General features: G+C 43.4%; 1 protein-coding gene across 1 annotated transcript in view; it reads right to left on the bottom strand.

The window, feature by feature from the left end:
• LOC144888139 (matrilin-1-like) overlaps window positions 1–25,215 on the bottom strand; it is a 90,960-nt gene that overhangs the window by 52,206 nt on the left and 13,539 nt on the right. Inside the window, exons 3-4 of the mRNA XM_078777832.1 lie at window positions 12,398–12,452; window positions 8,479–8,822 (exon numbers count right to left, since the gene is read on the bottom strand). Of these exons, the coding sequence (XP_078633958.1) occupies window positions 8,479–8,822; window positions 12,398–12,452 (399 nt within the window). The remainder of the gene's footprint in view (window positions 1–8,478; window positions 8,823–12,397; window positions 12,453–25,215) is intronic.

Below are 25,215 nucleotides of genomic sequence, written 5' to 3'. Positions count from 1 at the left end.
TATCAGTTACAAACATTTTTTATCTCAACTGTTTGGGTAAAATGTTCACCTACACAAACAAGGTTAAAATTGGATTGGTCAGTAGAATAATAGATGTTGTTTTGAAATTTACCCAGGGAAAATTATTGGCATTCATTAATATATATTAAATAGTTAAAGAGCATATGTTTTGTTTGAATTCAAGATTCAAAGATTCAAAGCAAGATTCTTGAATACAGAATTAGCTGACATAATGAACAACTTGTGAACATGTATAATGGATACATACTTTATATGTGCAATAGATTTACTTGATATATGAAACAACCATGTCCATGAATTGCATTAATACTATCACGATGGAAATTTGACAGTCATGACATCATCATTTGAAACAAAATTTTTTCACCTAATTTTCACCTTAATTCACCTAATTTCACATTAATTCACCCCAGATCCACCTTGTTTGAAATTCCAACTTCTTTCCTGGAAGTCTTGGCAGTGTCCATATGTTTTATACCTCTCCCACCCCCCCTCCCCTTCCCATGCCTCCCCCCCAAAGCCCTCTCCCTCCCACAGTTCTCTCGATGTCTCCATGTCTCTCGGTCTCTGCTCTCAAATGTTGTGTTTGTGTCCTTCCCCCTCTCTCCCCATCTTGTCTACCGCTCCCGATGTTATTTATTTTGTGTGTCTGTTTGTCTTTCTGTGTGATTAATGTTCGCTCTTTCACGAGCCTCGATCTTGCATAAAAAAAAAATAAAAAAATGTTACCCTGTATAGTGTATACATTGTGTATACTAGGGCATGCCCGTACTATATCTATATCTAAAATTATATCCCCCCCCTCTATTTACATGAAATGGTTTGGTCCAAAGCGAACGGCTTGCGAGTGGTGACAATCCCCCCCCTCTATTTACATGCAATGGTTTGGTCCAAAGCGAACGGCTTCCGGAGTTTGGTAAAGAAATCGCCATCGCGTGCACAAACGCGCAGGAAAGCGAATGAATCGCAAATTCGTTTTTATTAGTTGTAAAACATAGTTTAACGCCAACATAGTTTGCAAACGTGAAATAAATGAATACGCTGTCAAATGTGCCATCCGAGGCAGAGTGTGCCCGCCACGTTCGGCACACGCGATCGTTCGCTGCTCTCTGATTGGTTGAATCGTTTTTTGGACATAGCTCGGTAAGTAATTGTCCGATTAATATGAAACCTTGAAAAGGCACATCCTCGGGTCCCCAGCAATATACCTGGCAAGTTTCAAGTATATCGGACCCGTGGTTGTCGAGAAACAGCGGTCACAGACAAACAAACAAACGTACAGACGTACAGACAGACAGACAGAGATTACTGGAATTATAGATAGATAGTGCTACATCATTCGCACATATCCTATATTTGAGCCAATTAAGCTATTTGAAGGCTCCAACCAGCCCACAAAGCATGTGAAAACTCTTATTTATGTGAAGAGTAGTATAGAACACAATAATGTTGTTCCTTTCTAACAAAAATAATATTATTTTTCCATTTCTATGATAAAATGAAAATTCCCAGAATTTCCAACCCATTGAAAATTCCCGAAACTTTCCATGGAAAGTTTCCAAAATTTCCGGAAAGTTTCCGACCCTTTGCAACCCGAAGAGGGTGACATGAAATGGCAGTACATTACTTATTTGAAGGTCTGGAGGGAGGTGTGGAATTGAATAGCTTCAGGAATGTGGATCCACAAGCATGAGAAAACAGGAACAAAAGAGTGGAAGTATCAACAACAGTCAACAAAAGTGCAGTGTCAACAACATAAATCGACAACTATTGGGGATGCCTCATTGCGGTGGTTGTGCCATACAACACAAGTCGGGGGCCAAATCTTCCCCATTCTTCCATGCTGCCCGGATTTGTCAGGGCAGCAAGGTCACGGTCAGAGTGCCGATCGGTCCCCGATTGACAGATAAGTGTTTGATCAGATCGAGCAACTAGGTCAGGACTTTTGTTTTTGTCCCCCCGTCGCACCACGGAGCGAAAGGGGGACTATGGTTTTCCCCTCCGTCCGTGCGTGCGGGCGTGCATGCGTGCGTAAGCGAAGGACCGCATTCGAATTTGGTGTGTGGGTGCAACCCACGTCCAAATCCAAGATGGCCGCCGCCATGTATGTCTGATGCCATGTATGTCTGAACCTTGTGAGCGGAATATCTTGAAAAATAAGCGAAGTACCAACTTCTAATCTGGTGTATGGGTGTACCTCGGCACAAGGAAGAACGCTATTGAAAATTGGGTCGCCACGTCAAAACACAAGATGGCCACCACCATATATATGTCTGAACCTTGTGAGCGAAATATCTCGAATAATAAGCGAAGTACCAACTTCTAATCTGGTGTGTGGGTGTACCTAGGCATAAGGAAGAACCCTATTGAAAATTGTGTCGCCACGTCAAAATCCAAGATGGCCACCACCATATATATGTCTGAACCTTGTGAGCGAAATATCTTGCGTGCGTGCATGCATACGTGCGTGAGCGAAGGACCGCATTCGAATTTGGTGTGTGGGTGCAACCCACGTCCAAATCCAAGATGGCCGCCGCCATGTATGTCTGATGCCATGTACGTCTGAACCTTGTGAGCGGAATATCTTGAAAAACAAGCGAAGTACCAACTCCTAATCTGGTGTGTGGGTGTATCTAGGCATAAGGAAGAACCCTATTGAAAATTGGGTCGCCACGTCAAAATCCAAGATGGCTGCCGCCATGTATGTCTGAACCTTGTGAGCTGAATATCTTGAAAAATAAGCGAAGTACCAACTTATAATCCGGTGTGTGGGTGTATCTAGGCACAAGGAAGAAAGCTGTTGAAAATTGGGTCACCACGCCATAATAAAAGATGGCCGCCACCATATATATGTCTGAACCTTGTGAGCGAAATATCCTGAAAAATAAGCGAAGTACCAACTTCTAATCTGGTGTGTGGGTGTATCTAGGCACACGGAAGAACGCTATTGAAAATTGGGTCGCCACATCAAAATACAAGATGGCCGCCACCATATATATGTCTGAACCTTGTGAGCGAAATATCCTGAAAAATAAGCGAAGTACCAACTTCTAATCTGGTGTGTGGGTGTATCTAGGCACACGGAAGAACGCTATTGAAAATTGGGTCGCCACATCAAAATACAAGATGGCCGCCACCATATATATGTTTGAACCTTGTGAGCGAAATATCTTGAAAAATAAGCGTAGTACCAACTTATAATCCGGTGTGTGGGTGTATCTAGGCACAAGGAAGAAAGCTGTTGAAAATTGGGTCACCACGCCATAATACAAGATGGCCGCCACCATATATATGTCTGAACCTTGTGAGCGAAATATCCTGAAAAATAAGCGAAGTACCAACTTCTAATCTGGTGTGTGGGTGTATCTAGGCACACGGAAGAACGCTATTGAAAATTGGGTCGCCACATCAAAATACAAGATGGCCGCCACCATATATATGTCTGAACCTTGTGAGCGAAATATCCTGAAAAATAAGCGAAGTACCAACTTCTAATCTGGTGTGTGGGTGTATCTAGGCACACGGAAGAACGCTATTGAAAATTGGGTCGCCACATCAAAATACAAGATGGCCGCCACCATATATATGTCTGAACCTTGTGAGCGAAATATCTTGAAAAATAAGCGAAGTACCAACTTGTATTCTGGTGTGTCGGTGTATCTACGCATAAGGAAGAACCCTATTGAAAATTGGGTCGCCACGTCAAAATCCAAGATGGCCACCACCATATATATGTCTGAACCTTGTGAGCGAAATATCTTGAAAAATAAAGGAACTACTAACTTCTAATCTGGTGTGTGGGTGTATCTAGGCATAAGGAAGAACGCTGTTGAAAATGGGGTCGCCACGTCAAAATCCAAGATGGCCGCCTCCATGTATGTCTGAACCTTGTGAGCGAAATATCATGTCATGGCATGTTTTCTGCGTCTTCCACTTTGTCAACTCACATCACTTCCCCGACGGGGGACCTAGGCGTAACACTTGTTACCTCTCAATGAACCAAGTTTGAGTTTCTTACTGAATCATTAAAAAATCCCGAGTACCTAAACTCCAAAAAAATTTATGCCTCCGCCCCCGAAGGTGGCCGGAGGCATTGTTTTCAGGTTCTGTCTGTACAGGCTAAACCTCGTTTTTCTCAGCAACCACATGTCCGATTGAGACAAAACTTTCAGGGTAGGAGCGACACCCATGAAGATTGTTGTTTTGATAATTGTGACGTCGTAGGTCAAGTAGTATGGCAGCCATATTAGCTAAAACGTAGTAATGAAAAAAATTTATTTCCTGGAAACCGCTGAACGGACAAATTTTTTACTTTGTACATTGTCGAGTTCTCCCAATTGGGAACAAAAGCCTGATAATGATGACATCATTGAAGAAGTGGTATACCAGCAATAAATGTTTTAATCGAATGCCTTGTCCTAAAAATCTGAAATTGCATGCACAACATCTCTGACCATTTGTATTGAAATATTAAATTTATAACATCATTGGTCACAAGGTTTGGCAGCGACACTGGATTTAACCGAAAACCTTAAAAAAAACATCTTCTCCCAAACCACCAAAGCGATCATGTGTCATGGACTTTACATGTGTCATCGACTAGGTTATGGCGATTCAAATTTAATCACGAAAACTTTATCGGTCACATGATGTGGCAGCCATATTGCATTGAAGGAAAATATGAAATAATTATATCTCAGAAACCACTTGCCCTATCGATGTGAAACTTTACAAATGTCATCTAACACCATTGCTGCATACAGTTTGAAAATTATGGTGTTGTAGGTCACGTGGTTTGGCAGCCATATTAACTGGAAAGCCGATATTTAAAAAAAACCCTTCTCCGAACCCGCTTCCCCCATCGATATGAAACCTGTCATAGCTGGTAAAAATGTGATACTTGAGAACAGCTGAAGGGATTTAAATCAAACTTGTTTATTTTCAGGACAGTGGACTAGGGCACCAACCCATTGTTATGGGCAGGGACTACACGGAGGCATATTGGTGACAGTTACATTGCTCTAGTTCACAATATTTAGGTTAATCAAATTGAAGTATGGATCTGTTACTAAATGTTGAATACATTGACTATGGGTCAGAATTGGGAAGGACAATAAATGGTGGTGCAATGCTTCCTTGAAGCCCTTGAAGGAAGAGTGTTCTGTCTCATTCCTCCCTCCAGGACTCCAGGACTTTTCGTCTCCTGGAAAGCAAATGCAACGGAAGGAAATCTCATTTCCTTTCACAAAGCCCGAAACAAGTGTGTGTCCACCCTCAGGAGAGCCAGGAAACAATATCTCTCCGTTCTCAGGACAGAACTCTCTTATCTGTCTCCCTCTTCCAAATCCTGGTGGCGTCTGGTCAAATCTGTTTCTGGTGTTTGTTCCCCCTCCATCCCCTCCCTCACCTCAAACGGCCACACGGCTGACTCCGCACGTGAAAAAGCTGAATGCCTCAACTCTGTGTTTGCCTCTAAATCTTGTGTCCCAAACCCATCCCTCTCTGTACCCACCGTACCCAGTCGTACCCAGCTGCTCCTGGACTCAGTGTCCTTTCCTCCTGACAAGGTGGAAAAGTTTCTGTCAACCCTCGACTCTGATTCTGCAACTGGACCTGACGGCATCAGCCCACGCGTCCAAAAATCGTGTTCTTCCGCTCTTTCACTCCCTCTCTCTGTTCTCTTCACCCTCTCTTTTGCTCAAGGTCATCTGCCATCTGCTTGGAAATCAGCCAACATCACCGCTTTGCACAAAAAAGGTGCAAAAACAGATCCCAGCAACTACAGACCAATCAGCCTACTCCCAATTATCAGCAAAGTCATGGAATCCATCATTGCTTCAGATATGAAATCTTTCCTCTTCTCCAATGGCTTGATCTCTGATCATCAATTTGGTTTCAGACCTGGTCACTCTACTCTGGACATGCTGTTTCTGCTTTCTCAACAATGGATGGAGGTCCTCAATGCCAAACAGGAAATTAGAGCTGTCTCCCTTGACATATCACGTGCCTTCGATACGGTCTCGCACCCCGCTCTGCTCACCAAACTCTCCTCTTTTGGAATCCATGAAAATCTCCACGCATGGCTGGTGGACTTCCTCTCTAGTCGAAGTCAACGTGTGGCCCTGAATGGGTTTCTCTCATCTCCTCTTCCTTTTCAGGCTGGAGTTCCCCAAGGCAGTGTTCTGGGCCCTGTGCTTTTTCTGGTCTTCATCAATGATCTCTCTGACTCTCTTGAAAATCCTTTCTATCTCTTTGCTGATGACTCTACTCTCTGTCGCTCCATTCTTCATCCCTCAGATCGGCAGTCTGCAGCCTCCTCACTCTCTGCAGACCTGGACAAAATCACAGACTGGGCATACAAGTGGAACATGTCTTTCAATCCTGACAAATCTCACACTCTTACGATGTCTCTCCGAAAAGACCGACTGGACAACCCTCCCATCCACTTTCTGAATAATCCTCTCCAAGAAGTTCTGTCACTCAAGCTTTTGGGTCTCACTATCTGCCATGATCTTTCCTGGGAAAACCACATTTCAAATCTGGCCTCCAAAGCCAGTCGCCGACTGGGCATCCTCCGTCGTGTGAAGTCCTTCCTTGGCACACCTGAGCTCCTCACCACATACAAGGCTTTCATCCGCAGCTCAATGGAATACTGCTCTCCCCTCTGGGCTGGTGCTCCTGCCTCACACCTAGCTCATCTTCACGCTGTTGAAACCAAAGCATTCAGAATCATTGGAATCTCCCGCGATGAAGCTAACTCCAAGGGCCTCTCACTCACTCACCGCAGGCAGGTTGGTGGTCTTTCCGTCTTCTACCGACTTCTCTCTGGCCTTGCCCCCCCATGCTCTCTCTGGGCTCTGTCCAGCAAATATTCCTACAGGTCGCACAAGATCTGCCTGCAACCCTCTTATGGTTAAACTGCCAAAATCAAGACTCTCTGCTCACCATCACTCCTTCATTCCTCTTTTCTCCCACCTCTGGAACAAACTCCCTCACTGTCTTCAATCCCACTCCACCCTCCAGGTCTTTAAAACAGCTGTTCACCACCATCTCTTATCTTCCCCCATCCAAAACCTTGATCTTTTCTATCCCCGCTAATTTCACCCCAATTCCACTTTTTTGAAATACCAACTTCTGTCCTGGAAGTCCTTGGTGTCCTTGTGTTTTATACTTCTCCCACCAACCCCCCCCCCCCCCATTCCCACGCCTCCTCTCCCTAAGCCCTCTCCCTCCCACACATCTCCCTGCTCTTAAATGTTGTGTGCTCTCAAGTATTTGTGTGCTTCCCCTTCTCTTGTCTTCCGCTCCCTCTTTTTATATATCTTGTTTGTCTGGTTGATTTGTTTGTGAAGTAAATGTCAGCTCTTTCACGAGCCTCGATTCAGTATACAAAAGTAAACGGTGCACCACCATCTCTTTTCATCGCCAATTTTGACCCATGATCTTTAATGCCCACATTAACTTTCCCGAACCCAACCATCTTGCTGGTTTCAGTGTTTCCTCCCCTCCTGCATCTCCTCTTTCACTGTTATTTCACTGCCCACTGTCAGTTCTACCTTGCTCTTCCATGATCCTCGCTCCTGTAAAGAAACAAGACCGAAAGTCCAGCAGCGGCGTAGCCGTGCTTATTTGATACTTTAGTTGAAGAATATGACCTGGGTGGGGATACCAGTTAGCAAATAATGTAAGAAATTTTTTTTTGAAGTACTCTTAGTCTCTAAGCTGTCGGTCACCATGGAAGTGAAGAGCTTGCATTGAGACACTGGTTTATTAATATATGTTTCGAGTCAACAATGAACCAACCATACCACGGCTTCAATCCAGCAACTTTGCAGTCACGGCAAAGGGATTGTAGTGTTCCGATTATACTTACTATATTATTATTATTATTATTAATATTATTATTATTATAACGAAAACGATGTTACTTTATTAAGAATCCTGGGCTAATTTGTCCGAAGCGGACTGAATATGAGGCATGAAGGTATGAAGCCTAAGGCCTATACATATTACATACTGTTTCGTTGGAAGGCCTGTAACGCTTGTGCTTTTGATATTTGATGGCCATTTTAACAATTGGTTTGTTTGTGTTTCACACTGAATGAAAAATGTAAAGGTAGAAAATGGTGATTGTGATATATGACAGGTTCGACGATATGTTCGGCCTGAACGGCATATAAATCAAAATGGCGACGTGTGGAGTCAGCCATCGTACACCTAATGACATCACAGACATAGTCACACCACATCACCTCTGTCACGTGACCAGATTCTCAGCTCTGATTGGCGTATGTTTATGAGGGACAGGTTTGTTGGAGCAAAAAGGGGATGGGTAAAGTGTTATGAAGGATAGAGGCCAAAAACGGTTTACCTGTAGTGTTTAACAGGCTGCTATAGTGAGGTACAGACCATACCATCATGAATCCATCATACCATGTAAAGAAACTGCAGTCTTACCTTTTCAACGTCAGGTCGTGCGTGGCTTCTGAAGATGGAATCCAGGGTGTAAAACAGAGCAAACCCGGTCTGGGTGAAACCCGTCATATAAGGCACTGAGCTGATAGCTTTCTGCAAGTCTGCATTACTATTATACCAGTCCAGATTGAAGTGCAAGGTATTCTTCTCTTCCATGAAAGATCCACTGTATTGCACCAGGGCGGCACGTACATTGCCGGAATCAATGTCCAGGCCATTCACAATCGTTCGTACAAGAAACAGAGTCGTGTTGAAGATTTCTTTGGTAATGCTACTTGAACCATCAATTAGGAACACGACGTCGGCAGGCTTCTCATATTCACAAACTGTGGAAGGGGCAGTGAAACAGGTGAAAGGGCAGGGAGGAATTATAGACTATGAGCAAAGAAGATGTTGCACAAACTTTGGCGAATCAGGTGGTACCAATTGTTTATTTGTCATTTTGATCGGAAGCCAAGTAGGCAATCCACTGTAAACATTATAACATTACAAACCAGATTGCTGCTTGTGGAAGAGCTCGAGCAATATGCAAAGGTGGCAACACCAACAGTAGATTATAACTGAGAGTGAGATGGGGGTGAACAAGTTGAATGAAACGCAGCAATAAGAGGAAGAGGAAAGTGGGGATGGAACAGAAAAGAAACAAACCAATCGCCAACTAACAAACGAGAAGAGGTGAGGTGGATGGGAACAAAATCACAATGACCAGGAAAAACAGAGTGCTTGGGAATGGGACAGTTGGGGGTGGAGGAGATCATGTGTTTGGGTGGACGGGATAGTGATGAACAGGTGTCTTGAAGCTCTGATCAGATTGATTGGGGAAGTTGGTTCCTCAGGTGAGAGAAATGAGGAACAATTGAGTGGAGGTGAGCAGTGAGCTTGGATTTTGAGAGTTTCACAAGAAGAGCGTTACTGGCGGACCTTGTGTGCCCTGCAGAGACCTGGGAGGTACAGAGCCAAGAGAGGGTAGAGGGTGCAAGACCAAAAAGAAGGCAATAGAATACCCAGAGGCCAGCAACCTGTCTGCAATGCAACAGTAACAGGTGTCGTCTCAGCTTTGTCATGGGATATCCCAATGATTTTGACGACATCAATAAGGGCAACGTGTGAGGCAGGGGCACCAGCCCAAAGGGGAGAGCAGTACTCCATCAAGTGGTGAATGACGGCATTGTAGGTTATCAAAAATTCATATTGGCCAAAGAAAAGACCTTGCTCGATGAACAATGCCCAGTCAGCAGCTGGCTTTGGAGGCCATCTTGGAAATACGGTTTGCCCAAGAAAGATCATAGCTCATGGTGAGGCCCAAATGTTTGAGTGACAACGTCTTCAAGTGGTTTGTTTAGGAAGTAGACGGGAGGGTTTGTCAGATGGTCCTTTCAGAGAAACAGGGTGAGTGTGGAATTTGTCGGGTTGAAGAACATATTCCAAGTGTTGGACCAGCTCCTGATTCTATCAAGGTCTGCAGAGAGGGAAGAGGCTGCTTGCTGCCTGTCTCATCAGATCGATCATTGATGAAGACTAGGAACAAGACTGGGCCCAAATCACTGCTTTGATCACTCCATCCTTGACAGGGATAGGAGATGAGAGAATTCCATTAAGAGCGACACACTGAATACGGGAGTTGAGGATGTCAGTGCGATCAATGAGATGAAGTGGCCCTGGATACCACAAACAGAGAGTTAGGAGATCAAAGTGTCAGTCTGTACATATCAAATGCTCGAGATATGTCCAGAGAGACCACCCTGAACTCGTGTCAGAGAATGTCGCCTTTCATTAATTGTTGGTTGAGTCAAAGCAGCAAGTCCAGAGAAGAATGGCCGGGTTAGAAACCAAACTGATCGATAATCTGAAATCAGGCCTTAGATAAAAGGAAGAATTTGATGGCAACTGCAATGATAGATTATATGACCTTGCTTATAATATTATAAGCAAGCCGATCGGCCTATAATTAAGATGATCCGTTTTTGCACCATGTTTGTGTATTGCAATGATGGCTAACTTCCAGGTTAGCAGATGGAAACTGACCCAGAGAGAAAGATCGAGTGAACAGAGCAGAATGAGGTTGAGCAAGAGCAGCAGAGCAGGTTTTTAGGACACGAAGACTGATGCTGTCTGGGACTGCCGCAGAATCGGAGTCGGGGTTTTACAGAAACCTCTCCACCTTCTCAAGTGGGAAAGACGCAGCATCTAGGAGCAGTTGGGTATGAGAGGGTAGGGAGGTTGTGTACACAAGCTATGGAAGCAAACACAGAATTGAGGCATTTGGCCTTCTCATGAGCAAAGTCAGCTGTGGTACCATTTTGAAGTGAGGGAGAGATAATGAGGAAAAAAAAAAAAAATGGCCTTCAATCTTTTTCAAAGACATAATTTTCTTGTCTCTCCTTTATTGAGGAGGTGTGTATGCCGAGTCCCGCCGTTCCCGGTCGCCCGGAGACGGCTTCCCGACGAGTGCAGTCTAGTTCAGTTCAAAAAGTAGCAGGTTTATTGTCCATTCAACACAGCCGTGGAGAATTATCAAGTCGGGCCAGAACACATATCGTGGCCGAGGCAAGACAAACTTTAATGAAAATGTGCCGCGCACGGATATAGATGCAAGCAATGATCAGATAACCGTTTCGGCCAGCGAGGCCATATACCTTTTGATCTCTCTCACTTTACCACCTGGCTGGATCTTGCCCGCGTAGGAGAAGTGAAGACAAAAGCAGCAGAGTTTTACGATGTTGTCCAAAAGTGGTGCAAACCCATTATCAGCGTTCACCAGGCTCTCAGCCAAATTCCTGGAGTCCTGAGCCCTACTCCCTTTCAAGTTAATCTAACACGGGCTTGAGATAAAGCAGGCATTGTTAAAACAAGCCGTGCGCTGAGCCAAAAGGAGCTCGCGCATAATTAAATATATACTCGCAGAACGCTGCAGTGTTGGATGCTAAAGAAAATTAGTTTGTAGTTACTAAAAGAAAGTTACTTCATGATATGAACCCTGGTTCCCGACATGTATGTGTGTGCATGTGTCTGCAAGCGTGACTGGCATCCTCCTAGTTCACTCACAAATTAGTTCATAGCAGTAATTGTAAGGGCTAACGTTTTTGAAGCGAGTGAGGATAGGAAAGCATTGAAAAGGTCGACAGGCCAAAGTTTTTGGAAAGAAGAAAAGAGAAACAGAGCGACAAAAATATCTCAAAGCCGGGACGATGGAGTTCCGGCTATCCCAGAAGGCCAAGGGTGCGTGCAAAAACGAATTCAACAGATGTCGACAAGGTGCTGGTACTATGGGGAAAAAAAAGATGGAAAAATATCGATTAAAATACAAACAGCATACAGAAACGAAAATACACGAGAAAACACGACGGGGCCGGTTCGGAAAACGTAACTTTGATTCAGGCGAAAGGGGCAGCTGTGACAAACCCAAACCGGAAGGGAAACTTCTACTGTATACGAATCATTACCGACATTTTTCATGTTATTGTTGCGGAAGAAGGGTTATGGGATAAAATGGGAATAATTACTCCCGCCAGGGAGTAATGCATTCGACCGTGTCCGTCCGTGTGTGTGTTCGTGTGTTTGTGAACAAGATATCTGGAAAAGTTCTGAACGGATTTGGATGAAAGTTGGTGGGATGATTGCCCTTGGGATAAGGAAGAATTGATTAGTTTTTGGTGAAGCTCAGGATATTATTCCAGATCTAGGAATTTTTTGAAGGATTTTTTACCATTGGAAGATCGGGCTCAGCAGCGGCCACACACGGCGGGAGTATGCGCTCCACTGAGTGGCGTTCTAGTTTATAATAGTTATTTCAACTTCTTGTTCAGCATCATTGTAATTGTTCATTGCTGTTTTAACATTTCACGAAATTAACCAATCAGGAGAGAGAGAAAGAAATGATCATATCTCGAGCAGATCTTACATTTCTGTTGTAGTGGCAATCCAGAAATCTCCGACGTTGTTGGAGCACTTGGTTCCTGATGGGGAAAATGCAAAAATTACTCTTCCTACTCTCCCACCCTTTCATAATAAATGACATTTTAACTTTATACTTTTCCTGCAAAACCTACATCATAGTTCACCATTACAAGCTGTTCGTCAAAAATGAAAGCTCGGAATACCCTCACAAAATAATAACATTCCATATAAGATAACGTGAGACTGAGCTTATCGTTATCAAGTTAAGTCAAGTTGTTGTCGACGTCTAGTGACATTCATGATCACATTTCTCCAAACATACCTATTCTGCAATGCTTCCTGAAGCTTTGGCAGAAACAACTTGGTGGCAGCCTTTACCCCATCCACCCATCTCATACAAGGTCGGCCTCTTCCTCTTCCCTCAACCACACCCAGCATGGTTGACTGACTGCTGCAGACTTTAGTTTTCTGCATGCATGATGTGTCCAAAGTAGGACAGTTTATGTTTTATCTTCAGCTATTCTAATGTACATGGAGGCCTAATTTCTTCAAACACTGATTTATTTGTTATTCTTGCAATCCATGGAATTTTTAACATTAATCTCCAACAACACATTTCAAAACTGACGATCTTCTTCCTTTCTTTCTTTCTTCACTCTCCATGATATGACTCTCGTCCAATATGATGTCACATCTTTGTCTTTCCAGATATTTGTAAATCCTGACATTACTGTTCTCAACATGGGTAATGTGGAAGTCCTTTAGGACTTCCTTATGATTGAAAGATTAATAGAGTGATTGACTCGCAGCCAAATTGCTTTCTCGAAGCGTTTGTCTCAGCATGAAGTCGCAACAGAGACATAGACGTTGTTTGTATAATTATTAAGGTGCTAGAATCTTTAGAAATATGAAATGACAAAGAAACTGCATTTTAAATTGTGGATCATGGGTATTCTTTGTGCTGGAAGCGAATTGGAGAGTGTGGAGTTCGCGTTAACTGATGTGGGAGTGGAGCTTGAGCTTGTGTGACGACCTTTGACCTGGTGCGGATGCCAGCCTTGTTGGAAAGTGCAGACTCAGCTCTTTGTCTGAGATTGACCAGATGTGAATGTCTCAGAAGACATTTCCCTCCGGCTTAAACAGTGACCTTTCTTGACCTTCAGTAATTAGTGCGACTCCTGCAAGCTTATTGGTGGCTTCATGATGAGAAACAGCTTCATGAGATGCCAGTGAGTCTGACCTCTGGGATGTCTGACCTCCATGCCCGTAGGCCCCTCCCTGGGAACATCAAAGGATTTTTCTCTTATAAGAAGGGAACTCTGCGAGAGAATTTTCAGAGAACTCTACTCAACTGTTGTACTGCTGTGTATTTGTGATATGTAAATTTGTCCTGTATCGAGTCAGGTTTTCTCCGCAATAACTGAATAAATCTCTTAAACAAAGTGAAGGCGATGTCTTAGAACCTTAAACATCTCCAGACATCTACCTCTCTAACAGTAACCATCTATTAACTTCTCCTCTGCATTCTCCACTCACTTCAATGTTAGATCCCAGGAAGAAGAGACTTTTTCAACATGATCGTCTCCTAATCTGAACACGTCGTTATTCTCATTTTACTCCTCCATTCACTGCTTGCAGTAGTTTCATGAAGTCCTCTTTATTTTCTGCCAACAGAGTGGTCTCATCAGCATACCTGAGTTTTTACCTCCACTGCCGAAGGGGGGATGTAGGTAATGTTTTCACCCCTGTCTGTTTGTCTGTCTGTCTGTGGACAGGATATCTCAAAAAGTTGTGGACGGATTTGGGTGGATTTTGGTGGAGGTTGGTATGTGACAAGAACAAAACGATTAGATATTGGTGAAGATTCGAATCCGGATATGGATCCGAGAATTTTAAAGTGATTCTTCCCCCATTGAGTGATAGGGCTAAACTGATATATAGCAGGACATCTCAAAGTTGTGGCCTTTCAGTTCTGTTGAGCAGAATTTGTGTTTCAGTTCTGGCAACCTCAGCGATTGGATTTCCTTGGGGGTTGGATTATCGAGTCCCGTTATAATGGCCAATTCTTCTCATCAGAACATTTTTCTCTTCCCTCGTAGCCATTGGGTGCTATCAAATGTGGGGGGAGAGGATGGGGGATAGGGGGTCATCATCTTTCACCATGGCTTTATCCCTTATATTTCTGATCATGGTTTTACCTGGCATGCACAGAAGTGGTTTGTCATTACCTTCTCCTGCATCGTGTCTGTACAAGGCAGGTGAGCCTATCTCTACAAGAGAACCTTCTGCCTGTCATCAAGGCCATGCTCGGGAGCAGGACTGATCCTATACTGGTGAGTGAGGTCATCAAACCTACATGAGTGTGCAAGAGTGCATCCACTGGGGTGTGCAAGTTGGCACTGGTGAGTGTCACGTTAGGGCCCGAGATGCGTGAGCTGGACCATTTGGGGGTCGGCCCAAAGCATGGAGGGGTAGACCCACACACCACACATGGAGCATGCTTCCAGGCCTATGGGGTAGGGATTAAAAGAGATTTTTGGGGGGAAGTTGCTGATATTCGGCCTTGCGGAGAGTTCCTCAGGATTGCCGGTACAGGCTACGTGGAGTTTCGGCCAGTTACTAACAGAGTGCGGAGAGTGCCAAACCTTAGGTCATAGAGTCCAGAGACTGAACAAAGGTGCTCAAAGACCTTAAAATCTCTGCCTTTCTCCCCATTTTATGGTACGGGTGTGTGAGATTGGTGCCATAGGGGTTGTTATTTTTCCGGTTTTACGAACCTGTGATTATCTCCACCACTTAAGGTGGACTGAGGTTATCTTTTCAACCCTTTCTGTTTGTCTGTCTGTCTGTGAGCAGGATATCTCTCTCAAAAGGGTGTGGACAGATTCGGGCAGAATTTGTTTTTCCAGTTTGGATGTCTGACGAGGACGAATTGGTTAGATTTTGGTGAAGATCCAGTCCGGAACCACACCTGAGCATTTTAAAAGTGGTTCTTCATTGAGTGATGGGTCCAAAAATTGATGTATAATATGATATGTCAAAATGTTATAGACAGATTCACACCAAACGTGGTACATATGTTGGGTGGTTTGACCAGGACGAATTGATTAGATTTTGGTGAAGATCTGAATATGGATCCAGGTCAGAGAATTTTGTTTTAATTTTGAAGTGATTCTCCAACCATTGAGAGATATGGCCCAAAATGATACATAGCACACCATTTCAAAAAGTTGTGGACGGATTATAACCAAACTTGGTGGATGAGTTGGGTAGTTGACAAGGACCAGCCAATGAGATTTTGGTTCAGGTCCAGACGTAGATCCGGCCGATCAATGGGATACAAAACTGGCGGAGGCCAGTAAGCCTGGCGGAGGCCAGTAAGCCTGGCGGAGGGATGCTCTCTACCGAGTGCCCCTCTAGTTCCCCATTGTGTTTGTCTTTTGAGCACTAGATCTTTTCGTTTATTGTCCTGTCTGTCCTCCTCCCCCTCCCCCCCCCCCCCAACCTGCCCCCACCCAACCTTCCCTGCACATTCTGCTCAAATACACCATTTTAAACGCAAGAGGCCTTTCTACTACCTTTCATTTCCGGCTTATGGCAAAGGCCCCCGGTTCGGCCGTACTGAACGACCTTGAGGGGATATTAAAGTATAGCAGAGGCTCACACTACTAGGATATGGAGCGGGTAGATAACACAAGCTCTGTCCGCTCACAGTGGCCCTGTATATATTATTTGGCCCGATTGCGAAGGTATTACGCATCCGGCTCAGACAGTCTGTGTTCGGGGACATTTCACTGCACTCATAGTAAATTTCTTGTAATTCTTGTGATTTCTTGCAACTAGCAACGGGACCTGTTGTAAAAATCAGATCGACAACATTGTCCCAATAGTAGGTTTAATTCAGAATCGATCTCTAGCAACACCTGTAAGAAATCAACAAGCAGCATATCAGTATTCTGTAATCATAGGAGTAATAAATAGATTGGCAATTAGTGCAAGCAAGCCTGGAACATGTAGCAATACGCACCATTCGAATATGCACTACCACTCAGAATAAATGTCACAGGAATGACCGGAGCGATGTCCGTCCGCGTTCTTATGGAAGCCCCTCAGTGGTCAGATACAGCATAGCACCTGGGTTCAACTTAGACACAATTTCATTACAGTATCCGCCCTACGGGTGGGGCTTCAATTGGGAAGCCCAAATGAAAAGGCAAAATATCAGAAATTGAAGGCTTTTTTTATTTTAAACGATTCATATAAACATCCGTTGAATCATAACACACCCAAATCATCAAAATCTAAACAGTACATGGTGCCAATTTTGAAAAAAAGATTGAATTATGTAAAACGGAAGCGGCCGCTACACGTCTTTCTCAGTGGCATGCTTGTGTGAAGAGTGCGCGCCGAATCTGTAACACGGAAGCGGCTGTTACACCTGTTTCTCAGTCGCTTTGCACACGCTGCCGTGTTACTTTGGAGCCGCACGTTTATATGGGAAGAGTTCGTCAGGAGTCGATCTACTCTCTCCTGGTACGTAGAATTTCAACAAAAGCCACATCACTGTTCATATCGGTAAATATTATTCCATCGTGTTTGGAAAACTTGGAAAAACAATATAGCCTATTTTACTCCGGGGGCCCTAGGATTACCTACCCAAAATATCGTTGCGATCGGTTCAGCAATTCTTTAAAATTTATTCATAAAAAGGTCATAGTGGTGGGGTTGTGGTTGTGCAGGATGGGGGAGGCTGGAAAGATTGGAGTGAGGTATTATATAGAGTTATTAGTTCACAAGCGTTTATCTTCTTTCTAATAGGGTGTTACTGTCACGAACACTTTGTACCAAATTTTGGTACCTCGGTACAGTCAGTCCTCGTTTAGCGTTGTAGTTACATTCTTGAAAAGTGCAACTTTAACAGAAACAACTTTAAACGAATCCAAATTCCCTGTAATAATTAATGTAAATAAGGGGAGTTAAGTTTCAGGGAATTTTTTTATCATCAGATAAAAGACATTATTTATATATAGAGTATAAGTTTTAAATACATTTTAACAAACCATTGAATATCATCATCTCTAGTTGCTTCAGATCTTCATTGGTTAGCTCTTCTCCGTGTGATTGCAGAAGTGGAGAAACGTCGGCTTCTTCTACCTCATGAACTCCTGCTTAATTGGCCAGGCCAAGGATGACTTTCTTCATAGTGGGGACAACATCTTTAAATCCTATAAAGTCGTTAACACATTCAGGCTACAACTTCCTCCATGCACCATTCATGCACACCTGAGTAATTTAATCCCAGGACCCACTGATGTTATTGATGCACAACTCGGTCTATGTAAAGCCAACACTGAACGTGCTCAGTATATACAAGGCCTACTTACTCTGGGTTACTCTGGGTGGGCTTATACACCGGTATAAATACTGTATGGTTAAAATTGTAGCTTAATTAAAACGAGGAAAACCATGAGTTAACTAGAACGGCACTCAGTAGAGAGCATACCTCCGCCTGGTTGGCCATACCCAAATGGTCCACCACGTTTCATTCAAATCCGTCCACAACTTTTTGAGATATCCTGCTATACATATAGTTTTTGGCCCTATCTCCCAATGGTGAAGAATCACTTAAATTATAGTAGCCGGAATCTCGCGAGATCTTGCCGGCGAGGTCACGTTTTTTTGAAGCTGCCCACGCTCTCCACGCTATCGAAGTTAAGTAATTGTTCACATTAGTATTTTTGTCGAAGCTGTATTTATCTTACGGTGTGTGTATCTGCAGTGTGTCCCTAGGAATATTATCGGTGTTAATCTTTCATACCTGTATAAAAAAATCGTCGGTTATTTCATGCCGCGTTTTTTGCGGCCTCGTACTTTTTTCCTACCTTGAGGCTTTGTTTTTCTCTCCGGTCGATTGTGGTCCATTTACTTTCGTTCTCTGTTTTTCCCAGTCTTTTCACCCCATTCTTCCTTGTTTAAAATCTTAACAAAAAAAAAACAACAAAAAAACCCAAAAACATTTCCTTCTTTGTTCTTATTCGTTCGTTTGTTCTTCGACCACGTGTTTCACCCCCATTTCCCAAGATAGTTTTCACTGTTTAATTTTAAAATCTATAAACTTTCCCCTGAAGTACTGTATTCTGTCATGTCTTATAACACTTTCTTCTTCTTCTTCTTCTTGAAAAGGTTGCATTTGACTTGCTCACCAAATCTATTCATCTCAAAAAAAAATTCCATCTCTTACAGTTCCTCCTTCCTACATTCCCTAAACTCACCTGCATTCCACCCCTCCTCCAACGTTTTCAAACGTATATATGACTCGAAGGTCACAAGAAACTCATTTTGCAATAAATGTTCGTTTCCCATTAATCGTCCAACACTTTCTAAAATCCAAACTCACCCCTACCCTCCTAATCTTCCCCATCACCCATCCCTTTCAAATCTCCCCCTTTGCCCCTTCCCTCCTAAACTCCCCCCTCACCCTCCGCTCCTAGACTCTCCCTTGCCCCTCCCCTCCCCTACTAAACTCCCCCCTCACCCCTCCCACCAAATCTCCCCCATCTTCCATCCCTTTCAAATCCCCCCCTTGCCCCTTCCTTCCTAAACTCCCCCCTAACCCCTCCCCTCATAAACTCACCCCTCCCCTCCCAAACTCCACCCTTGCCCCTCCCCTCCAAATCTCCCCCATCACTCATCCCTTTCAAATCTCCCCTCACCCCTTCCCTCCTAAACTCCCCCCTTACCCCTCCCCTCCTAAACTCCCCCCTTACCCCTCCCCTCCTAAACTCCCCCCTTACCCCTCTCCTCCTAAACTCCCCCTCACCCCTCCCCTCCCAAAGTCCCCTCACCCCTCCCCTTCAAATCTCCCCACCCTCCTTTTTTCTCCAATTCCCTTCTGTCACCCCTCCTCAAAGCATCCTCCCTGCTTCTTCACCGTTCCAACTCACCTCAATCTCCCCTAACCTTCTTTCTCGCTCTGCCCCAAACAACACCTCACTGTGCCTCACCGAATCACCATCAAACCTTTTGTCCACCCCATCCTTCCCTTTGTGCTAGCTATTCTGAAATCTCTGACACACTTTCAACAGCTCTCCCAACCTCTTCCACATCTTACTCTACCCCTCCCCTCCCCCTCACCCCTGTTCTGTAGTTGATGCTCTCCCTTCCTCTTCTTCAACGGTGTGGACCTCAAACATCCAGGGACTTCGCCGAAACTTGACTGATCTCTCCAGACAGATTGCTTCTGACAAACCAGACTTGATCTGCTTAACAGAAACTTTCCTCCTTCATGATGTCTCTGATTCCTTAATATTTCTCCTGGGTTTCTCCCGGGTATTATAAACCTGAGATTCGTCCTGGAGGTGGGGTTGCTATCTTTATCAAAAACTCTCTTCCTCACTCTCCCTGCACTGCCCTCTCTCCACCTCACCCCCAGGAGTACCTCTGGCTCCGGCTTCCCCTTCGCTCCCACCTTTTGTTCATTTGTGTGTTGTGCCATCCACCAAACAGTGATGACTCCATCCACATCTCGCTGTCTGATAATATGGACCAACTTCTATCTACTCATCCCAACTCTCTCTTCCTCATATGTGTTGATTTCAATGGTCACCATGCCAGTTGGCTGGGTGTGGGTACTTCTCTCACCAGCCATGGCTCCTCGGCAAAGGACTTCTGCGACTCATTGGGACTGACACAATCTGTCAATTTCCCGACCCGGATCTCAGTCAACGGAGCATCTTCTCTTCTCGACTTGGTTATGACTAACTTCCCTGCAAATGTCTGCTGCTCTTCTTCTGCTCCAATTGGCTCATCTGATCATGTGCTTGTTAAAGTGGACATCTCTCTGACCATTCTCAGAGAGCCTCCTCAGAGTCGACGAGTCTGGCATTTCACTCAGGCCAACTGGCACGGTCTTCAAGCAGCCATCAATCATCTGGACTGGTCTCCCATCTCTACCGCCTCTGACATCAACTCATCCTGGGAATTCTTCCAAAGTAAATTGCTCTCTCTCTCTCTCTCTCTCTCTCTCTCTCTCTCTCTCTCTCTCTCTCTCTCTCTCTCTCTCTCTCTCTCTCTCTCTCTCGTGCACAGATTTATCCCATCTCGTCTTCAGTTGTCATATCCTTCCTCACGTCCATGGTACACGGAATCTTGTGGTGAGGCAGTTGCCCAAAAACAACTTGCCTTCGCCTCCTCGAAAGCAAATCCAACGGAAGGAAATCTCATTTCCTTTCACAAATCCCGAAATAAGTGTGTGTCTGCATTTTAAAAATTCTTTTTTTCGGCAACCGTTGGTCCGATTGACATGAAATTTTCACCAAAGGAGCGCCTCCTCCTGTAGAATAGTTTAATGAATATTATGCCGTCATAGGCTACGTGGTACAGGCGCCATATTGGAAAAAGGTTACACTTCTATATCTCCCAAACGGCTCAATGGAAAAAATGGAAACATGGCTTATTGTCAAGTACTAACCATGGGGAATAAAATATGTTGATGATGATGTCATCGGTGCCTTAATTATGATGTCATAATTCGACAAGTACAACACTTGATCTGATCAGTATGAAAAAAAACAATTCCACTGCAACTGTTGGTCCCATTGGCACAAAATTTTCAGAATATGAACGGCTCCTCCTCTGGGATTTTAAAAATGATAATTATGACGTCATATGTCACGTGGTACAGGTGCCATCTTGGAAAAATCAAAAAAAGGTTTCACCTCTATTTCTCCAAATAGTGGGGCGGCTTAGCCCAAATATTCAAAAGAATTGTGCATTTTGTGATACAAGCACCAAATTTGGCACAAATGTACATTAATATGTTGCGAACATTTTCAGATATTGGGCCACTTGAAATTCCGTAATTTTTTTTTTCAAATTTTTTCAAATTTCGTAATTTCAAATTTTTCGGGTGACACCGTCACAATTTCGGTCTTCGAGGCCGGCCGATAGGCAAAGTGTGACCGGAAGGGACGAGGTTCTCCTGACCACGTGGCCCTCGATCTGGGAAGCGAGAGGCGTTCCATTAGTGGACGCGCCCCTCACGCCCGACTTTTGGGCGGCCCCGGCAGGCCGTTTGTTTTGACGTTCCGTGACAGGCCCCGCACCCCCACCTCCGGGCCGACCGGAAGCTTGTGCTGAGTACATCATACCTGAACAACTCAGTGAGGCAGAACACAGCAGTGCACACCAGGGTGACCCCTTCAGTGCATAAACCAATTAACCTGTCCACTGCAGGGCATATAGAAATGAAGTTATTTTCTGCATATAATAATAATATAAGTTCAGTTCTATATAACAATTTCTGTTATCACCACTACCACTACAACTACCACTACTACAAGCTTTGTCTGGAATTTTGTGGACTAACAGACAAACAGACATACAGACAAGCTGGGATCAAAACATTACCTCCTTCCACCATTGAGTGTAGAGGTAAACATCATGGAAATTATATCATGCCCTAGATTTAATTCATGCTTACCCGTGTATTTGCTTCACTGGTTCACAAGGTCTTTTGCATACATGTAATTCAGACTCTCGTCTTCATTGCTGACCACACAATGTTCGCAACATATTAATGTACATTTGTGCCAAATTTGGTGCTTGTATCACAAAATGCACAATTCTTTTGAATATTTGGGCTAAGCCGCCCCACTATATCGGCCGGCCTCGAAGACCGAAATTGTGACGGTGTCACCCGAAAAATTTGAAATTACGAAATTTGAAAAAATTTGAAAAAAAAAATTACGGAATTTCAAGTGGCCCAATATCTGAAAATGTTCGCAACATATTAATGTACATTTGTGCCAAATTTGGTGCTTGTATCACAAAATGCACAACAGGTTTGCTATGCTGCTACACTAAAACCGCTAAATGGAAAAAAAAACTGAAATATGGGTCATTGCGAAGTACTCCGCTTGGGGAATAAGATATGTTAATGATGATGTCATCCGTACTTTAATGATGACGTCATAATTCGACAAGTACAACGCTTGATTCGATAAGTATGAATTTTTTTTTCTCTGCAATTCTTGGTCCGATTGATTGACACGAAATTTTCACCATAGGAGGACCTCCTCCTGTCGAATATTTTAATGATTATTATGACGTCATAGGCCACATGGTACAGGCACCATCTTGGAAAAACTTCACACCTCTATCTCTGAAACCACTCCACGGAAAAAATGCAGACCTGGCTCATTGTCACCGACTCCCAATAGGGAATAGGATATGTTAATGATGATGTCATCGGTGCCTTCGTTATGACGTCATAATTCGACAAATACAACACATCCATCTGATCATTATAAAAAATATTTCAGCAACGGTTGGTCTGATGGACACGAAATTTTCACCATAGGAGCACCTCCTCCTTTAGAATATTTTAATGACAATCATGATGTCATAGGTCATGTGTTACAGGCGCGATCTTGGAAAAACCGAAAAATGTTGCACCTCGATATCTCCAAAACGGCTCTATGGAAAAAATTGAAACGTGGCTCATTGTAAATAACTCAATATGGGGAATAGGTGTTGTTGACGATGACGTCATTGGTGCCATAATTATGAGGTCATAATTCGACAGGGACAACGCATAGTCTGATGAGTTTGTAATTTATTGAGCAATGAGCATGATCGATGCAACAATTATTTGGAGAATATAAATTTATGATGTCATCGCTCACGTGGTCTGGCAGCCATATTGGATCAAAAAAAAGAAACGTTCAAAAACAGAAGAGTTGGCTCACACCTAGTTGACTGCGCAGGGTAAGTATTCCATGAATACCATCTAGTTACCCTGCGCTCGCGAAGGGAAAGGCAGGGTTAAGCATTCGGGTCCGTACATACGTGCGTGTCTGCATTTTAAAAATTCATTTTCTCGGCAACCGTTGGTCCGATTGACATGAAATTTTCACCATAGGAGGACCTCCTGTGTAATATTTTAGTGAATATTATGACGTCACAGGTCACGTGGTACGGGCGCCATCTTGTAAAAAAACAAAAAACTTTGCACCTCTATATTTCAAAAACCGCCGCACAGAAATAACGGAGACAGGTCTCATTGCAAAGAACTCTCCATGCGGAATAACATATGTGAATGATGACGTCATAGGTGCCACCGTTATGACGTCATAATTCGACAAGTAAAAAAGTTTATCCGATCAGGATGAAATTTCTTGAGCATCTTGTCGGTATAAATTAATGCAGAAATAAAATTATAATGACGTCGTAGGTCACGTGGTTCGGACGCCATATTGTTTTGAGTGAAAAGCCTGAAAAAACACTAAAATCCAATTTTCTCCAAAACAACTGAATAGATCGAGGTCAAACTTTGCAGGCAAAACACATACCCATGAACAAAAAAGTCAGTGAGCATGACGTCAGGCATCACATGGTTTCGGAGTTATGACGTTTTTAAGCATAAACTTTTAAAACCTTGCCCCTCCCTCATTTTTTATCCAATCGAGGGGAAACTTCACAGATGTGTTCACAGCATACCAGTCTACTAAAATGTCCTTTTGGAATTTGTGATAGGTGACGTGGTTTGGCAGATATAAATAATTAAACGAGAATATTTAAAAATTTATAACTCTTGAACCGCTTCATTGGTCGAAGTGAAGCTTATATTATCGTAGAGGTAATGAAGTGTAACAAGTGTGCAACATTTCAAGATGATTGGATGTACGGCCTGGAAGCTAGAAGTTGTTAATGCGTGAAGAAGAAGAGTCTTCTAGCGTGGGCATGGAATAATTAATTATCACAATGCACATGACGAGCAGGCAAAGTACGGAGTGACCTCAAATAAAATTCTGATTTCAGATTTGGCAATCACTGAGGTATATTAACACACTACCAAAACAGATTTGGCGAAATTCCGACAATTTTTGACGAAAATGTAACATTTGTGTCTGCATTTCAGTAAAGTAAAGTGTGTGCAGTGTCAGCCATATGGGGAATCGGTGTTGTTAACGATGACGTCATTGGTGCCATAATTATGACGTCATAATTCGACAGGGACAACGCATAGTCTGATCAGTTTGAAATTTATTGAGCATGATCTATGCAACAATTAGTTAGAGAATATAAATTTATGATGTCATTGCTCACGTGGTCTGACAGCCATATTGGATCAAAAAAAAAGAAACGTTAAAAAATAGAAGAGTTGGCTCACACCAAGTTGACTGCGCCGGGTAAGTATTCTATGAATACCATCGAGTTAAACCATTTAATCGAGTATGTTCTCTAATATATCAGCAACTTGATGACGAAACAATGTTAAGCGAGGACTTGCTTTATCAGGTGTTTTTAGATCAAGTTCAGATTTAGTGGTGGATTTTGTTCTGCTACCTCCAGCCCTCAGGTGTTGTTTCAAGATCTCTTGGATAGCTTCAATTATGTTCAAGTCATGTCTCTGAGATTGCCACTGAAGGCCTTTAACATTGCTTTCTTTGATCCAATTTCTCACAGAGCAGTACGGGAAGGTGCATCTAATGTATGAAATTGGTGCTCTCATTGGTGCATCATTACATGTACATTTGGATCTGGTACGTTCTCCCTCTTGAACCTGTTCACAATGAACTTTCCATCCAACCTCTCCTGTTCTTCCTCTTCCTCTCTTGACTCCGATGATCATGTTCTAATGAAAGCTCATATCTCTCTGGATATTATTAGAAACTGACCTCAATAGGGGAGAACGGGGTAAATACGGACACAGATTTTTAAACCTCTGTATCTGCACAACGAGTAGTATAACTCTCAAATTAACATGGTAGCAGATACATATGACGCATCCCCTCAATATGAGATAGATACATACCTAAA

The sequence above is a fragment of the Myxine glutinosa genome, chromosome 5 (assembly GCF_964187855.1).
Source record: "Myxine glutinosa chromosome 5, kmMyxGlut1.1, whole genome shotgun sequence".
Classification (NCBI taxonomy): Eukaryota; Metazoa; Chordata; class Myxini; order Myxiniformes; family Myxinidae; genus Myxine; species Myxine glutinosa.
Note: the sequence above shows the minus strand (reverse complement) of the source record. Positions and strands in the feature narration are given on the sequence as shown.